This window comes from Anomaloglossus baeobatrachus, chromosome 3 (genome assembly GCF_048569485.1).
Source record: "Anomaloglossus baeobatrachus isolate aAnoBae1 chromosome 3, aAnoBae1.hap1, whole genome shotgun sequence".
Lineage (NCBI taxonomy): Eukaryota > Metazoa > Chordata > Amphibia > Anura > Aromobatidae > Anomaloglossus > Anomaloglossus baeobatrachus.
This window is the reverse complement of record NC_134355.1, coordinates 351,359,830-351,379,496: the sequence shown is the minus strand read 5'-3', so window position 1 is coordinate 351,379,496 and position 19,667 is coordinate 351,359,830. Positions and strand designations below refer to the sequence as shown.

The 19,667-nt window shown below is 43.3% G+C and overlaps 1 protein-coding gene across 1 annotated transcript in view; it reads right to left on the bottom strand.

The window, feature by feature from the left end:
• Positions 1–4,754: 4,754 nt before the first annotated feature.
• Positions 4,755–19,667, bottom strand: part of GPR63 (G protein-coupled receptor 63) — a 68,125-nt gene continuing 53,212 nt past the window's right edge. The window contains exons 2-3 of the mRNA XM_075338397.1: positions 9,863–10,039; positions 4,755–7,618 (exon numbers count right to left, since the gene is read on the bottom strand). Coding sequence (XP_075194512.1) covers positions 6,226–7,485 — 1,260 coding nt within the window. The 5' untranslated portion in view covers positions 7,486–7,618; positions 9,863–10,039 and the 3' untranslated portion in view covers positions 4,755–6,225. The remainder of the gene's footprint in view (positions 7,619–9,862; positions 10,040–19,667) is intronic.

Genomic DNA, 19,667 nt, shown 5'->3' with positions numbered 1-19,667 from the left:
GCCCTGTGTGAACATACCCCAAAGATCTGCTTATGTGTCCAATGTAATTTAGGGATTGTTAGGCAGGGAATTAAGACAAGTGGAGACAATTGCTGGTGGTTCTTGGGGCACGGGGGACCGGTCAGGTGCCCTTGAAAAAGTTACAAAGTTATTCTATAAAACTTGTCAATTGTGAAATATTCCCTAACGGAAAAGATATCCTGAGATAACTGGCTTTAGTTTTTGCAAGTCAATTCCATTGCACACTGGTCTGACAAAGTGAAAACAGTGCTATCAAGTAATCTATATTGTATGTGAGAACACAATCATCCACAGTTCATTCAAAAAGAAGCAGAAAATAGAAATTCCAGTGACACAAAAAGAAAGAAACTTGGCCAGAACTGGCTCTAATGTACTAGCCAAGGTAAGTCAGGAAAAAGTTGTGCTTTATCAAGAAAGAACGGTTCTTTAATCAAAGTGGTTCTGCTTACAGACTGAAAGTTCAGCACCAACCTAGCTTTCTAAATCAATAGTTACAACGTCCATGGTGGTTGTTGAGCGTCTTCTGCTTGTTCTAGACAAGCTTGAATTCATAATGCAAAAGTAAAAATGGCATGACTTCACTAGAAATCAAACAGCAAACACTAATACATTACATTTTCTTGTGGCTTGCATCATTTATAAACACAAAAAGCACAAGAAATACTTTGTCAACTATTTGTAAAAAAAGATAAGATTATAATCAGGGCACAAACCAAGCCTATGTTGTTTTATGGACAGCCAATGCAATTACTTGTGGTGTTCTCTCACTGCTCAATAATGAAATGAGAAATCAATGGAAATCTTCAAGCAGAAACTGGATAAACATATAGCTGGGATGGTTTAGGAAAGCCTGCACTCGCAGGGGGTTGAACCCAATGGCCCTTGAGGTCCCTTCCAACTACCATTCTATGATATTTTGTTGTCCAAAAGTACGGACACTCACGCTGCTCACTATCTTTCGTACAGTCCTTAGCATCTTTTCTTACTGCTGTGCACTGAAACCCGAGGTTTCTTCATGCTAGGCAAGGACTTCTAGCCACATCCAGGATGTCTCTGTGCATAAGGCTGTGACTTCATGTCGTCTCAACGTGTTCACAATCTTCCAACCACAACTATTTCTGGGATAACCCTGAGCATCTGGGCTGTAAGGTTGCAACATGAGCTGCAAACCTATGACATACATGAGCAACAAAGTCCTGTGTTTAGAAAAGACAGAAAGTCCAGGCCTAGCGTCAAAAGGGCCAGCATTTCAGTGCACAGCAGCGATAAGGAGAGGCACCAAAAGACCATAAGGGAGACAAAAAGCAATGGGGCTTGGCAGAAAAGTGAGCATTTGTTTTGTAATTTTTTCAACATGTTACGTTTATTGTGCTGTGGGGTCTCTCCAGACCCCTCAGGGTCTGGAGAGACTCTGGAATGACACTCTGGAATGTGTCATCAGAAAATGACCTATTTTATAGGAGGGTTTTTTTTTCCCATTTGAAATGTTTTCTTTTTACATTTTTAGCGATCTGTATTAAAAGTAAAAATTAGACATCTTGCAATTTTCACTGGGGCTATTCTAGACTCATTCTTCAGGTTGCAGGAAATCTACAAGTACAGTAGCAGCAATAGTCTAAGACATTATTTACTAGATTAGAGCATTAATGAGAAAGTCATTGTGAATAGAGGAAGAGCTGTACCATCAGCTATTGTGAATAGTGGACCCAGCTTCATCAGTCTGTGTATAAAAGGTGTTGCCTGGCATTGCAAGCCTGCCTCTTATGACAATGACCCTTCTGTATTTATCAAGGCAGGTACATAAGATGTGCCAAATTAATTAAGAGGCATTTGTCTAATTTTTATCCCAATGTATGCATGTTTTTATTCTTAAAGAAGCACTACTGCTTACATTTTTATACGCTACACCAGGGGTCTCAAACTCGGCTGGGTGTATGGGCCGCACACAGGAAAAAAATAATTTGAGGGGCCGCATTGCTTTCAGGACAAAGTGACATTGGTAGTGGTACCATTTTTTCTTTCTATACAACCTTGAATCACTGTTTTTGAACATTTTTCATTTGTCCATTATAACAAAGGTGTAGTGTGTGTATATGTATGTATATATATATACATACATACACACACACTTTTTTTTACATTTTTTCCCCTTTTTGTAAGTAATACAGTTTTACAATAACCACCGCATAGTAATTTTGGCCAACATCTTGTTGTAGTAGTAATGTAGTAATGTGCCCCATCTTGTTTCCCATTCTGTAAAAATGTGTGCATCCTTGTCCCCTTGTAGCAATGTGCCTCAGCTAACACACACACACATCCCCCCCCCCCACCCTGTGCAGCCTCAGCCAATACACATCCCCCCCCCCCACCCTGTGCAGCCTCAGCCAATACACATCCCCCCCCCCCCCACCCTGTGCAGCCTCAGCCAATACACATCCCCCCCCCCCCCTGTGCAGCCTCAGCCAATACACATCCCCCCCCCCCACCCTGTGCAGCCTCAGCCAATACACATCCCCCCCCCCCCCACCCTGTGCAGCCTCAGCCAATACACATCCCCCCCCCACCCTGTGCAGCCTCAGCCAATACACATCCCCCCCCCCCCACCCTGTGCAGCCTCAGCCAATACACATCCCCCCCCCCCCACCCTGTGCAGCCTCAGCCAATACACATCCCCCCCCCCCCACCCTGTGCAGCCTCAGCCAATACACATCCCCCCCCCCACCCTGTGCAGCCTCAGCCAATACACATCCCCCCCCCCACCCTGTGCAGCCTCAGCCAATACACATCCCCCCCCCACCCTGTGCAGCCTCAGCCAATACACATCCCCCCCCCCCACCCTGTGCAGCCTCAGCCAATACACATCCCCCCCCCCACCCTGTGCAGCCTCAGCCAATACACATCCCCCCCCCACCCTGTGCAGCCTCAGCCAATACACATCCCCCCCCCCCACCCTGTGCAGCCTCAGCCAATACACATCCCCCCCCCACCCTGTGCAGCCTCAGCCAATACACATCCCCCCCCCACCCTGTGCAGCCTCAGCCAATACACATCCCCCCCCCCACCCTGTGCAGCCTCAGCCAATACACATCCCCCCCCCCACCCTGTGCAGCCTCAGCCAATACACATCCCCCCCACCCTGTGCAGCCTCAGCCAATACACATCCCCCCCCCCCACCCTGTGCAGCCTCAGCCAATACACATCCCCCCCCCCACCCTGTGCAGCCTCAGCCAATACACATCCCCCCCACCCTGTGCAGCCTCAGCCAATACACATCCCCCCCACCCTGTGCAGCCTCAGCCAATACACATCCCCCCCCACCCTGTGCAGCCTCAGCCAATACACATCCCCCCCACCCTGTGCAGCCTCAGCCAATACACATCCCCCCCACCCTGTGCAGCCTCAGCCAATACACATCCCCCCCACCCTGTGCAGCCTCAGCCAATACACATCCCCCCCACCCTGTGCAGCCTCAGCCAATACACATCCCCCCCACCCTGTGCAGCCTCAGCTAACACACACGAAAACATTCTTCTCACCTGCTGTCAGCGGCATGCAGGCACGTGGACTCGGTGAAGCCTCAGCTACCACACACACACAGTGCAGCCTCAGCCAGCAACAGAACCACACACACGGCATGAGACACAGACAGACACACACACACACACACACACACACACACACACACACACACACACACACACACACACACAGACTGCAGCCTCAGCCAGCAACACGAAAACATTCTTCTCACCTGCTGTCAGCGGCACGCAGGCACGTGGACCAGGTAATGATCACAGCTGCTGTCATCGCTGAACGTTCGGCCGGCGCGTGCAGAGCAGTTCTCACTGCACAACAGCCACTGGCCAATCACAGGCAAGCATCTGAGGTCATATGCAGCAGGTGCTTGCCTCTGATTGGCAGGCGGCTGTCATTGCGTTCTGCAGCGAGAACTTCACTGTGCGCGGCAAACACAAAACTGTAGGCTGAAATAAATAACTGACAGCTGCGGCCCCTGCACCGGTCGCCATCTTTACCAGGTCCACGGGCCTGCGGGCCGCAAGAAGCCACCTGAAGGGCCGCATGCGGCCCGCGGGCCGCGTGTTTGAGACCCCTGCGCTACACCATTGCAAATGTATTAATATACACACACCGATCATCATCTTGCTGGGTTTCCAATGCTCCTCCGGTTTTCTACCGAGTCACAAGACGGCTATTCCGACTTGCTGACTCACACTGGCCTGTGAGTTGAGCTGGAAGCTGCTTTTACAATGTAAGCTTATTGAGCCATAAGCTTACATTGATGGTCTGATGGTCCGTAGACTTGCATTCTAAAAGCTGGAATAGCCATCATATGACTCAGAAGAGGGCTGGAGCAGCACTGTAAACTGGCAAGTATATTAAGGCTAGTTTCACTTGCGTTGAATCTTATCCGTTGCATTGCGTTGTGTGACGGATGCGATGGATGTGTTGCATATAGTGGCACAACGGATGCAACGAATCATACAAAACAACGGAATCTGCTTTTTTTTTTCTTTTACCGGTTTTACCGACGGCAGACTATTGTGAACGATCAGCTGATCACCCGGCTACCGGGCGATCAGCTGAGCGCTCTCAAAAGCCGGCTGCCGGGCGATCAGCTGAACGCTCTCAAAAGCCGGCTGCCGGGCGATCAGCTGAGCGTTCGGCCACCGCCAGACCAAACAAAGTTTCTGGGAATTAAAAAAAAAAAAAAAAAAAAAAAAAAAAAAAAATGGATGAGCATGCACAGTGAAAAAATAAAGGATTCCGCCGCTCAACACAACAAAGTTACATTCTGCGTTCCTTCCACCCGGCGGAAGCAACGCAGTGTCGGCCAGCGGAAGCAGCGCAGGTCCATCAGTCGCAATCTGTCATCCATACAAGTCTATGAGAAGCAGTGGAATCTGTTAACCTGTTAACAGATTCTGCTGTTTTCCAAAATGGCGGATTGCGACTGAAGGAAAACAACGCAAGTGTGAAAAACTAGCCTAACACACATTTACACAGGTATAGTCAATAGGCATGTTAATAGGAGTGCTTCTTTAAATTCTGATGAATTTCTCAGCTGTGATTGGCCACGTCACCTCCCATCCAAGCTCTGCCCACTTATTAAAAAGTGGACAGAGCTGACCAAGACCAGTGAATGCATCAAAAGTCGCCAAGTTTTAGTGCAATTACAAGTTATGAAAAAAAAAAAATGGGAGTTTTACTAAATCGGGATTGTACAAGTCTAAAATTGTCCTAATGACGAAAGTAAAAATTGCAAGGTTTCCATTTCTTTTTAAATCCAGATTGCAATATTAAAAAATTGAAAAATATATACATTTAAAACAGAAAAAAACAATTTAACTATTTAAATGAGGGTAATTTTCTGATGCTACATTCTCACTTTTAGTTTTTAATGCAATTTAGGCAGGTGCTGAAAATATTAGTGTCCTGGGTTGAAGCGCCACCTATGAAGAAATTATATTAAAGGACACGTTGCATACTATTAAAATCCTATTGGCGAATTGATCATTTCTGCATCCAGCTGCCCATAGGCATGTGTATTTCAGCCCTGATTATAATGTTAGATTCCCCATCGTGACTGAAGACCTACCTAGTGTGTTCAGGCACTGTACAGTACATTAAATGTAGATATATTCTGTTACAAAAAATATTGAATGTCATAATATGTCCACTGCTATACAACAAAAGGGAATGAGGGGTGAGAGAAGCTCTGATAAAGTGCAAACACGTTTTCATCCATCTGCAGGGGTACATGTCAGTTTATCCCTTATATAGCAATGTCATTAAAGGAAAGAGGTGAAAGATATTCAAATACACTACCGACATTGGGAAAGAACTAAAGAGACCCTGCAAAGTTTAGCTACAGAACATTTTTTGGCTCAAATCTAATAGCAAAAGCAGCAACATTTGTTTCAGAAAAATGACACATCCACTGATTGTAGCAGCATTCAAGGTGCCCGCACTAACACCAACCGCAGGCCTGGTAAGCATTAACCTGACAGACTACTTCTCACATAAGGATTTACCAAAAATCCTAGAGGTAACATGTTTTTTTTTTCATGTACATTGCTTCCTGGCAGAGAACAGAATTCATCACTTTTTGCACAAGGGAAATAGTTGAAAACACGTAACAAAATATTTCATAGCAGTCACAGTAAGAAGAAAAACAAAAAAATATCACACTACAGATCTGTGTTCCCCACACACATATATGGCGCTAGGGCGGATTCTTCTTCTTGTGTGTCCAGGTAACTGGGGTAAGAACTTGAAGTACTTGGGCATTAGATCTAAACAAGCATCCCGAAATTTCTTAATCCTCCAGTAGTAGATTATTGGGTTTAGTGCAGACTTGAGGTAGCATAGCCAAAGAAGCCACGTGCTTATCTCAAAAAAGTTGCTCTTGTTGTAAAAGTCACTGTTAAATGTAGCAACAAGGCTGTAAGTCGTGAATGGTGCCCAGCAAACTATAAAGACAATGAACAAAACTAATATGGTAGTGAAGGCACGAGTTTTAAAGCTGATGTCTATATTCATTTGGAAAGGCCGTTGAAGGCTCATGAGACCTAGCTTGCTCGCCTGGCTGAGGCATATGCTATCCGGATGGCTATGTATACGGACTGCATTGTGCCGCACAGTGTTCAATATGCCCATAAAAGCATAAAGCATCACCATAAAAGGAATAAAAAAGAAAATCAGTACCACAAGAATCACGTATGCTTTATAACCAGCATTCGTAGTGTAGCCAAACACGCACTGTGGAGCTCTAGACGGTACTTGTAGGTGCGGGTTCCCAACAGCAAGAGGAAAGGCTACGCAAAAGGAGGTTGCCCATGAGATCACAATGAGAATCTTTGCCCGATAGGGATTCAGTTTGTCTTGCTTCTGTACAATAATTAGAAACCGGTCTATGCTTATTATAAGCAGGATAGCCACACCTTCTATTACAAACAGCCAAAAAAACATGGCAGATACTCTACAGAAAACTTCCCCGAAAATCCACTCTGTCATAATGATCGTTATCAAAGCAAAGGGCATGTTGAGAATGGAGAGCAGTAAGTCAGCAAATGCCAGGCTTGCTAGAAGAATGTTAATCGCAGATCGCATGGCTGCTTTTTGGTAGACCATAAGACAAACGACAAAGTTTCCAAGGAATGATAGTAATAGAATAATAATCATCACTACAGAGAGTATTATCTGAAGCGGTAAATTCAAGGTCTCATACAGATCTTTTGCTGCTTGTGTGATAGAAGCAGTTGTGTTCACCGATAGGGTACCAGCTGTGGTCATGGCAACTGGACTATATTTTGGCGGGAGATCCAAACTGCCACGGAATGTAGGCTGCGGCGTTGTTACGTTGGAATAGCCATTTACATATATGATGTGTGTACTATACGATGTCACGGGATGAGCAGGTGTAAGCATCGCTGAGAACACCATACTTGTTCAGTCCTGATAAATCAAGGCATGCCAACAATTCTGGAGAGATGTCGCCTTCCATGAGTCTTATTCCGCAGGGGGTAGTGGTGTAACAGAATATCCATGGTTACTTCCCGAGATGTCTTCTGCAAAACTGAAAACAAGCAGAAAAGCACACAATTCAATTAACGCTCTAGATCTTACAGTGCACACAAAAATATGAACAAACAGATTTTCAATCTAAACACGTCAGAACCTAAAATCTGGGGGGGGGGGAAAGAGGACAGTAATTGTTTAAATTACATGAAGTTAGGAATGCACACTGCAGGTATATCCCAAAAGTGCATCACATATAACATTATATACACCTGCAATTAACACAGAAAGCACCACTCCAGCATTTGTTTGTTTTTTTAGGCCTGAAGTAGTGCTTTTCATCTAAGTTCCTGACTATACTTATATACTCACCTGCCGCCATCTTCAACTTCTACCACCGCCACTTCCATCGGTTTCCAGCAGTTTGTGACCAGTCGGATCGCTCCAGTATTTCATGGAGCAAGAAGGAGGTCACTCTTCAATTTAAGTCTATGGGAGCTTCGTTCTCCCTCTCGTAGATTCGCATTGAGAGGTTGTGACGTAACTTACGACTTCCGGCTAGTCATAAGTTATGGTTACAAGATGTCACCCCGGCGCAGTGTTGGTAAAAGCTAATGACAACAGAGAGAGAGTATGTATATTTATAGGGGCAGGCACCACACTAAAGGTGAAAAAAACCCAACAATGATGGGGTGGTGCATAAGTGATGTGATGAAAACTGAATACTTAGTAATCTAGTGTGCACCTACTCCTGATGATCTATTTTTTTTAGCTTACAGAGATATCAAAAGGTTAGATTTTGGTACTAATCGGTATATTAGTGTGCAGCATAAGCGCACACAGCTATAATAATCGTGTGATCAAGATGGGCAATATTTTTGTGGTATATTGGCAATTGGGGACATCATAACTACAGAGTTACAGAAAATTGTAAAAACTATCCCCAAGAGGTGAGTATTCTAACCAGAGGACCCAACATCTATTCATCCAGAATTCTCTATAAAAACGGGTTTACAATCATGATAAGTCCTTTAATGTGAACCTGACATCTTATAAATGTTGCTCAATCTATGGGCACTGGCAGAATGTTTTCAGCCATGCAGGTCTGACTCTGATACACTGTGGTGTTTCAGAGAAAAAATGTCTTTCAAAGCCACTGGGGAACGAATTCCTGGAAGCTATCACCACCCGCTGCCCTGGATTGACAGATCTCTGCCTATACGCAAATGTAGGCAGAGACCTGTCAATCTAGGGGTGTGGGCATGGATCCACAAAGTCTGTCTGACTTGTCATCAGCACGGCTTGGTCCCTGGTGGCTCCTAAAGGGAATCTACCACAAGGTTTTTGCTAACTCACCTAAGAACAGTAATGTAGAGACAGAGACCCAGATTCCAGCAATGTGTCACTTTGTAATTTTGATAAATTCAATGTTTTCTCTCCTGCAGACCTAGCAGTTATACAGAGCCACAAATATGTTGGACTACTCTATGAAACTCAGTTTCTGAACCACTAAAAAGTTGCTTGGCTTCTAAAGGGTCTCCTGAAACCTGTGCCGCAATTTACAAAAGCTGGATCACTAATACTTAAGTTGGCGGCAGGGAGCATGACTGAGATGTGTTAATATATCTATTCCTCTGGGAGCACAAGGGGTGTTTACTCCAGCTTCATCCTCCTCAATGTTTTTGTTTTATTCCTGGGCACAGTGATTCTCACTTCATAGGTATAAAGCTGTCAAACAGACAGAGGAAAGGGAGGATGAAACTGGAGATCTCTTCAAGCAGCACATTGTGGGTTAAAAGATATATTTTATCACACATCACAGCTGTGTGCTCCCGCTCACTGACTGAGTTGTGTTTGATATAGCTAGTCATTTGAAACACAGATCTCGTGAGCTGTATGTCTTCAGTATGTGCAGATACGTGACTAGCAAGGGTTGTAATTTGAATATCAGGGTCTCTATTTTAGTTTATTCTTTGAGAAATCTCCTACCCTTAGGAGTGCATTCAACAACGCTGAATGTAAACAGCTTGTAAAAACAGAAGCTTGCCACTTGTAACCATCACATGTTTAGGTGCTGCGACTCATTTTTCCAGTTCATTTCAATTTTGAATACCTAAATTACTTTTTCTAACAAATCTAAGTAAATAAGTATAAATAACAGGAGTTAATCTGTCTTGTCACAATAATAAAGAATGTATGCTAAATGTTAGCCCAACTGATGTAGCTCAAAGCCTATATAAATCTCCAATGACAGTGGGTACCACGTTCCACCACCTATACAATCAAGTAAATTGCAACCAACCTGATAAACCTGTGAGCATCTGGATATTCTAGAACGGTTTAAGCTTCAAAGAGCTCTTTGAAATGATAGAGACATCAGCTGGGGCCTCATTTATGGTCCAACTATCTCCATGGCAACCATATAATCCATCTGGCATAAGTATCCTAAATTCCCTTCATTTCTATCTGTATTAGATGCCTAAGAGAAAAAAAAAAAAGAAATCAAAGATTAAGAGGAAATGCATTTATACATTTTTGTGAAGTCAAAAGCTGTAGAAAACAGTCTGCCGATGAATGCAATTCTCACAGATAATTGAAGACTAAGGGCAAGAGAGATAAACAGAGTACAAAGCCAACAGTGAACTCGGCAATATGGCCAATTATTCCAGAAAACTCTGGGCAGCATCAGCATAGTAAACCAGTCTACAGCAATGTGCGTGTACAAGCACAGCTATGGCTGGCTGCAACGCTCACACTTATGGGGAAGGTTTTCTGGCCGTTGTTGTGATAACAGTTTGTCTCCTATGGCCAGTCTAGTCTCACAGAAAGGTAGCACAAGACGAATTTGACGACACTCAGGAGAATGCACTAGTCCTGAGCCACATAAGTATTACTTTTCCCTCTTCAGGTCTCTTTTGGCATGTTTAGATAATGTCAGCGAGAAGAGTGTCTGATAAATGGAATTTCAGCTAAATTGCAAGCAGTTTCATTACAATAGTGGAAAAGCTTCAAATGCCAGAATGTGACATGTCCACCATAAAAACCCAACTCATGCCCAGTTTAGGAGTTCGTGTGAGGATCGTCTACGACTGTAGAGCTTAAGCCCACCTTCTACAGCCATGTTACTTTCAGGTCTAACATTCTGTGTAGATTTAATTTAATTATATCTTTAAAGGGACAAATTTAGTTTTTTTTTTCTAAATCAACTCCCCAAACCTCCTTAACAGACTAAAACTGGTACTTAATATATATACACCAACCTTAAATTTTAAAGGATTGAGCCAAAAATAGTAAATTATACCCCATCTATAAAAGGGGCTCTGATATCAAGAGAATAAGGCTTTGTAGACCCTTCTCGAATGGACCAGAGATGCTTTTGTTTGATATCCACTCCATTCCTAATTATCCATGAGACTGCTGGAAATAACCGAGAAATGTAAGCTTTCTCCAGTAGTGCCATACACAATGAATAGAAAGCCAAAGTCATACAGATAGGGAATTTAGATTGTGAGCCCCAATGGAGACAGTGTTCCTGATGTATGTTAAGCGCTGCGGAATATGTTAGCGCTATATAAAATAAAGATTTTTTATTTTAATAGGAGACTTTGACCATGAGCTTCTCCATTCCACTCAAAATAAAGCTGCAAAGACCTGTTCTCAGGTCTCCGATCTTGGGATTGCTGGGGATCTCACCTCTTTATAGAGAGGGGATCTTACTTTTTTCGAAGTAGCCCTTAAAGTATGTTGGAGTAAAATGGCAAAAAATTTATTGAAGGGGTTTTCACTCTTAATACATGTATTACCTATACACAGAGAAGGTGACAAGTTTATGATCAATGTGAGATCTGAAATGTGTGATCCCCACTCCATTCATATCTAGGGACTGATGGAGTGGCTATCTTTGGCAGTCCAATAGAAAGGAATGGAGCTAATGCTCCATTAACTTGGGCTTTGGGACATCCATTTCACCCATTCTCTTAAACAGTAGGGTATCCAGTTGTCAGACACCCAGCAATCATTTATTTCCCATCTAAGGGTGGGTGCACACGATCCGCACATGCTGTGTTCTGGATGCGTGTCTTCTCCTGCGGAGACGCGAGTGTTCTCTGCAGGAGGCCTCAGCTGCCCATGCCCATGACCAGGCTTCGGGCAGCTGCAGACTCTCACTCTGTTCTCCCCACAGAGAACACTCATGTCTCCGGAAGCATAAACTTACATGCTACAGCACGGAAAGCTGCGTCGCAGGTTAGTTTACACTGTGGAAAAAAAAAAAAAAAGCACAGTGGCCATGAGATTTTTATTTCTACGCTTCTACTGTACAATACCTTTTGGAAGCAGCGAAAATACTCTGCGTCCAAAATGCTGCTATACTGGATCGTGGGCATATACCCTTACTTGTAAATAGGTGACAAGTATATTAAGTGGAAAACCACTTTAAGAGATGTCCTCTTAATAAATTTGGAGCACCATGGCCTATCAAAAATACAGAGACCTCAATGATGGTAAATTGTTGGAAAGATGCCAACCATACACCCTTGCCAGATAACCGTGACCACTTTTCACACTTTTAAAAAAGTCTCCCTTAGAGATAAATGATAACATCATCCATGTTGGTGGAAAATATTGTAGCTAGATATTGGTGAAACACATAATTCTTACACCGCCCGCCTAAAATTTGTGTGTAGGTGAAAAGGCGCCGATTTTAGTGCAGCATCTGGCTAGCATGTATAATGGCAGAAATCACTCCCTTGGGCCGGTTTCAGACGTCTGTGTTTAGGGTACATGTGACATCCGTTTTTAACACTGATGCCACACGTACCGATGTTATTCTATGCTGTACTCACACTGTCGTATTTTCACACGGACCGTGTGACCCCGCACGCACACACGGAGACATGTCCGTTTTTTTCTCCAGCAGCATGGGTGTGACACGGATCGCACACTGACGTGATCCGTGTGATATCAGTGTGACACGTACCAGAGAAAACACGGGCCTTTTAAATAAAAAGATATTCTATATTTACCTGTATCCAGCGATGCTGTCTTTGGCTCTGCTGCCTCCCGCTCATTATACTCACAGAATATTCACTCCACTGAGGAGCTGGAAGCTGGAGTTACGCTGGGGACTTCAGTGCCAGGGACCGCATCACTGGTGTCTGGCGAGTATCCTGCAGTGTGTGTGTGTGTGTGTGTGTGTGTGTGTGTGTGTAGTAAGGACCTGGAAGCTAGATCATCGATCGCGGGGACAGCATCGGGAACTCAGTTGCCAATGAGAACTGATGAACCCGTGAAGTCACCGTCCTGACACCCGCTGTAGCTGTTCATTGTGAACCCCAATGACCTCCTGGACGTCACAGCACACACACACACACTGCTTGCGGAATACTCACCTATCCCCGATTCAGTCCTCGGCGGTGCGGTTCCCAGCGCTGTCCCCGCGATGCTCCGGCTTCCAGCTTCTCAGTGCTGTGTAATCGATTACTACAATGAGCAGCGGTTAGAAGCGGGAGGCAGCAGAGACTAAGAAAACAGCGCTGGATATGGGTGAATATAAAATATCGTTTTACTTCAAAGACCCGTGACATACGCGTGACACACGTATGTCCATAACCATGCATGTGGCTTGTACCTGATTAAACACAGACATTGAAACCGGCCTTACTCTTGTACAAAAGAATCCAGATGGTGATCAAAAGGTACTAAACACATTATACAGGAACAAGAAAGATGGATTGCATGCGGAAAAAACATATCTGTCACACGACAACACAAACGACAATGGGGGTAGGTTTCATTTTGGAGGTCTGTCACTTTCATAGGGAAAAGTAGTTCAGCAATGCTGCATTTTTTTTTCCTTCCAATGGAAATGTTGGAGCTTGCAATGGAGGCTTGAACACAAGTGTGATCCAAACAATCTTTTAGATGTTCCGACAGGAATTGAAAGAGAAGCATTTTCTTAAAATATTTTGGATGAAAAAAGTTTTGCATGAGTCCGCAAAAATGTAATACTTCATTGTAGGACAAGCCATTTAAAGACTATGTACACATTTGAGCCTTTGTTTTTATTAATTACAAGTAAGAGATGTTTACAGTTATTTTCCATTTGGTTTGTGGAGCTTGCATGTACACTATACACTATAGTACAGGCTGCTAGATCCCTTCTGTCCTCATTCCCGCAGACAAGCTCTGTGATTGCCCTCTATGCAGCCATTCTCTGACCTATTAGAAAGCTAAAGCTTTGATTTGTGTTTATTTAGTGGTTTGGTTTTTACATTTAAGCTTAGATGAGATTAAGAAAGGGCAGAAATGTACTTCAAGGAGCAATCACAGAGCTTGTCTGCAAGAATAAAGGACAGAATGAGATTGAGGAACCTGCAATGTAGGGGTATTACATGCAGGCTCTGCAAGTCAAAAGGTAGCACATGAAATAAAAGCCAAATGTGAAAGTGTTCAATGGTGTACAAACTCATGGTTTCACATTTTGGAAACTATGCTTTTATTGTCCTTATAGCAATTAATCCCCCTTTGGAAAACAGACGTAACTGTTTCTTAACACTAAGTACTTCACAGCGCTGGCGGATACAGACTTTTAGAAAAGGACTCCTGTGTAAGAACAGTACATTGGCCCTTTTCAGTCCAATAACTCCTCAAAATTCACAATTTCATCTGCTTTGGAGGTGGAAATCGTCCCCCTCAACCTATTGGGCCCCTGTGCGGCTGCATAGGTTGCCCCAATATGTCCCCCCCTTCTTTACAGCAAACTGCAGGGGAGTTGTGTAGTGCCATTGACAACAGGAGAAAGCTGCAATACTTAGTTAAGCACCTGCTGCATGTGCTGGATCTGGAGCTAGCGCCGATCTCCGCACTTTAACCCCTCATACGCCACTGTTAATTTTTGAGTGCCGAACTGTTTTAGAATACTGTTAATAGTGACAATGGCATGTGAGGCGTTTGTCCAGAAGGAGATTGCACCCCTTGTGAGCCCATCTGCATACCCACAGTGCGAATGCGGAGGACCAATGGGTTGCTATGGTATAACAATGGTCTCCATGTCTGCCATATACTTGATCTCACTGTAGTCTGGGTTTCAACTGCACTACACAATTGGTGCAGAGTAATGTGAAGAATTGATCTCAGGTTCAAGTATTTCAGTCATAGGGGTGAGGCCGGCTATGTTTTAATCATTGCTTAGTACATAGTGCATGGTAGCTGTAACCACACCCCGGCAATGACTGACAACCCGCTCTGCATTATATCAGTACAGAAGCAGCTATCAATCACTGCCATGGGCATGGTTACAGCTGCCACTCACCATTTACTGAACCGTTAGTCAGTGCCGCAGGAGTGGTTACAGCCACCTTTCACTATGTACTGAGTGGTGATTGAAACCTAGCCGACCGCACCCCTATGACTGAAAGCCCAAGGCTGCCGGGAGGAAGGAATAAAGTTAGTCTCACAGCTAGGAGGAAATTATGTGGGGTTGTCGAACAGCGTCAGAAAGGTATTAATCTGCAGATTAACCTCCGTATCTGCAGGTTAATAGCATTTTTTTTTACATGACAGGTTCCCTTTAAAAGGAATTAAAAAGTTATCCGGATTCGTAAACACCATAAAGAACTATCAATGAATATTACAGCTTGTCACACAAACCTACAGGATTAAAAAGGTTTTCCCATGAACAAAGTAAATTTCAATCATTAGATCTTACAATAATAATTTACACAATTGGATGTATTTAAAAAAAATGTTTCTGATGCTGATATCTTATACATGTGCCCCTGCTATGTTCTGTGTAATGGCCGAGTCTGACCGTAGAGGGACATGGTCTGATCATACCACATCTCCTGGACAGGGGAGGAAGTTATATATATAAAAAAAAAAAAAAGTGTACCGACATTACAGCAAATCATTTTCTCTGATGTAAAACATTTTAAAAAAAAACAAAAAAAAACAAACAGGCAGGAAAATGTTTCACCTCATAAAAAGTATCAGCTGTAATCCCATGCTGTAATGTCTGTACACTCTTATGTACTCCCCTGGTCAGGAAATGTGGTATGATCAAACCATGTCCCTGTACAGTCAGACACGGCCATTACACAGTACATACCGTGTTTCTCTGAAAATAAGACCTCCCCCGAAAAGAAGACCTAGCCGCGGTCCAATAATGAAGTGTCTATGCATGGGTAAAAAAGTTAAAGACACTGCGAGACACACTATTATAGACAGCGGACACTCCCAGAAGAGAGAAGACTGAAGACCCAGCGATCATACTCCCAACCGGGAGCAGGTCAGAGCATCAAGGTCCTGCGGCGGAACATACACACACACACAAATCAGATCATATATACAGTACAGACCAAAAATTTGGACACACCTTCTCATTTAAAGAGTTTTCTTTATTTTTATGACTCTGAAAATTGTAGATTCACATTGAAGGCATCAAAACTATGAATTAACACATGTGGGATGAAATACTTAACAAAAAAAAGTGTGAAACAACTGAAAATATGTCTTCTATTCTAGGTTCTTCAAAGTAGCCACCTTTTGCTTTGATTTTTGCTTTGCACACTTTTGGCATTCTCTTGATGAGCTTCAAGAGGTAGTCACCGGAAATGGTTTTCACTTCACAGGTGTGCCCTGTCAGGTTTAATAAGTGGGCTTTCTTGCCTTATAAATGGGGTTGGGACCATCAGTTGTGTTGTGCAGAAGTCTGGTGGATACACAGCTGATAGTCCTACTGAATAGACTGTTAGAGTTTGTATTATGGCAAGAAAAAAGCAGCTAAGTAAAGAAAAACGAGTGATCATCATTACTTTAAGAAATGAAGGTCAGTCAGGCCGAAAAATTGGCAAAACTTTGAAAGTGTCCCCAAGTGCAGTGGCAAAAACCAAACACTACAAAGAAACTGGTTCACATGAGGACCGCCCCAGGAATGGAAGACCAAGAGTCACCTCAGCTACGGAGTATAAGTTTATCCGAGTCACCAGCCTCAGAAATCGCAGGTTAACAGCAGCTCAGATTAGAGACCAGGTCAATTCCACACAGAGTTCTAGCAGCAGACACATGTCTAGAACAACTATTAAGAGGAGACTGTGCAGCAGGCCTTCATGGTAAAAATAGCTGCTAGGAAACCACTGCTAATGACCGGCAACAAGCAAAAGGAGACTTGTCTGGGCTAAAGAACACAATGAATGGACATTAGACCAGTGGAAATCTGTGCTTTGTTCTGATGAGTCCAAAATTTAGATCTTTGGATCCAACCACCGTGTCTTTGTGCGACGCAGAAAAGGTGACCGGATGGACTCTATATGACTGGTTCCCACCGTGAAGCATGGAGGAGGAGGTGTGATGGTGTGGGGGTGCTTTGCTGGTGACACTGTTGGGGATTTATTCAAAATTGAAGGCATACTGAACAAGCATGGCTACCACAGTATTTTACAGTGGCATGCAATTCCATCCAGTTTGCGTTTATTTGGACCATCATTTATTTTTCAACAGGACAATGACCCCAACACACCTCCAGGCTGTGAAAGGGCTATTTGACTAAGAAGGAGAGTGATGGGGTTCTACGCCCCATGACCTGGCCTCCACAGTCAACAGACCTGAACTCAATCGAGATGGTTTGGGGTGAGCTGGACCGCAGAGTGAAAGCAAAAGGGCCAACAAGTGCTAAGCATCTCTGGGAACGCCTTCAAGATTGTAGGAAGACCATTTCCGGTGACCACCTCTTGAAGCTCATCAAGAGAATGCCAAGGGTGTGCAAAGCAGTAATCAAAGCAAAAGGTGGCTACTTTGAAGAACCTAGAATTTAAGACATATTTTCAGTTGTTTCACACTTTTTTGTAAAGTATTTCATTCCACATGTTTTAGTTCATAGTTTTGATGCCTTCAATGTGAATCTACAATTTCAGAGTCATGAAAATAAAGAAAACTCTTTGAATGAGAAGGTGTATCCAAACTTTTGGTTGGTCTATACAGATATTATACACACACACACAGTGGAACCTCGTTTAACAAGTAACCCAGTTAACAAGAATTTCGCTTAACAAGCAAAGCTTGCTGTAAATTTGTAACTCTGCTTACGAGCAAGCTTTGCTGCACGAGCAAAATACTCAACGCACACACTTCCGGTTCCGTAAATCCACCACACTCTGATCCGCTCTTGCAGTCCACAGAAACACGCATAAGCACGCACAAAACACACACAAACATGCACGCACACACATACAGTATTATGCTCACCTTACCTTCCCTTCCGTTCCATCGCCGACATGGTTCTTGTAGTTTGCTGGCACAGGGAGGAAGCCTCACGGCGAACTACAAGACCCAGAAGGTAAGGTAAGGTGAGCATAATATGTACCTTCCATTACAACGCCGGCCTCCTGGGTCTTGTAGTTTGCCGCTCCAGGATGTGTATTGGCAAGCATCGCGACGAGGCAGGAACTTCCCCTGTCAGCCACTACTCAAAGGCAGCGCGCTGACCAGAGGCAAGTGGCTCCTGCCTTTAACATCAGCGCTCTGGGTGCGAAAGTTCCTCCCTCGCAATGATGGTTACCGGATACACAGCCCGTACTAGCGAACAGCAAGTCCAAGGAGGCCGGCAATGGAACGGAAGGTAAGGTGAGCATAATGTGTGTGTGTGTGTGTGTGTGTGTGTGTAATGGCACAATAGGGGACCAGGATGGGACATTTAACAAGTTGTGGAACGAATTGTCTGCATTGCAATGATTTCCTATGGGAAATCTTGCTTTGCTGAACAAGTAACTTGATTAACAAGCACACTCCCAGAACGGATTGTTCTCGTTAACAAAGGTTCCATTGTAAATTTTCTAAATATATTACAATATATTACACATATATATGCATGCATACATACATACACACAGACACACACACTACAGATCGCATCAACACACTCCCCACATCTAGCAAATCACTTGCTTCTTGGTGCGCGTAAGGACCTGCGACGCTTTGTATAAATTATCTTTATTATGATATCTATTAAATAAAAATAACCTTAAAATAAATTTGTTCTTGGGAAAATACCTTAAGTCACTTTACTGGTGCCGCACAATGAACAGGATGATTTGAAATAAAAAAAAAAAAATTGCGGTTTTGTTTTTATTCCTTCCCATAAAGAGTTAATAAAAGTTTGTTATTTTTAATGCACCCAAAGGCAATTCCACTGATAAATATAACTCCCCCAAAATGCGATCTTGGATATGACAATGCTGCTGAAATTATAAAAACACAATAGAGGGGAGAAAAAAAAAAAAGTGGGTTACTTTATAACGGCCAAAACAGTCTGTGATGCCAGAGGGCTAAGTTGTAGAACACAAAACACATCTCGCATCTGGTTCAGTGCAGTATGGTGAGCCAAGTGCGGAGATAAAATGACCACACACTTCAATATGCTGTTATTCATATTCATTCCCCGGCTTAATGTATGCCATAGAGACCCTCATTGTATTGTGCTGTCATAGTGAAAAGCAATATACAGAAAAGCGAGCACTTCAAGCTGCTTTATCAAAGAAACTTCTTAGAAAAGAAAGAGCAGGTTCTGCCAATGTAGCAGTGAAGGGCTCAGTGATTTTAAGCCCCCTCGGTATCAGTGTGTGCCTGTTAGTTTGTTGGGCTTGTATTTGACATATGTACTGTGTGTAAATCCTCATAATGTCAACTATACTCATATACTCTTATACTATATATACTCATGACTTTTCCGTGGCACAAGAGATTTGGTAAGAGACATATGGAAAGTGTGACAAGTTCCAATCAGATTCCTTTAGATCATTTATATCAGCATGTGCAGAGCATACAGTACGTACAGAAAGTATTCAGGCCCCTTTAAGTTTTTCACTCTCTTTCATTGCAGCCATTTGGTCAATTCAAAAAAGTTATTTTTTTTCTCATTAATGTACACTCTACACCCCATCTTGACAGGAAAAAACAGAAATGTAAAAATGTTTGCAAAGTTATTAAACAACAAAAACTGAAATATCACATCGCCATAAGCATTCAGACCATTTGCTCAGTATTGAGTAGAAGCACCTTTTGGGCTAGTACAGCCATGAATCTTCTTGGGAATGATGCAACAAGTTTTTCAC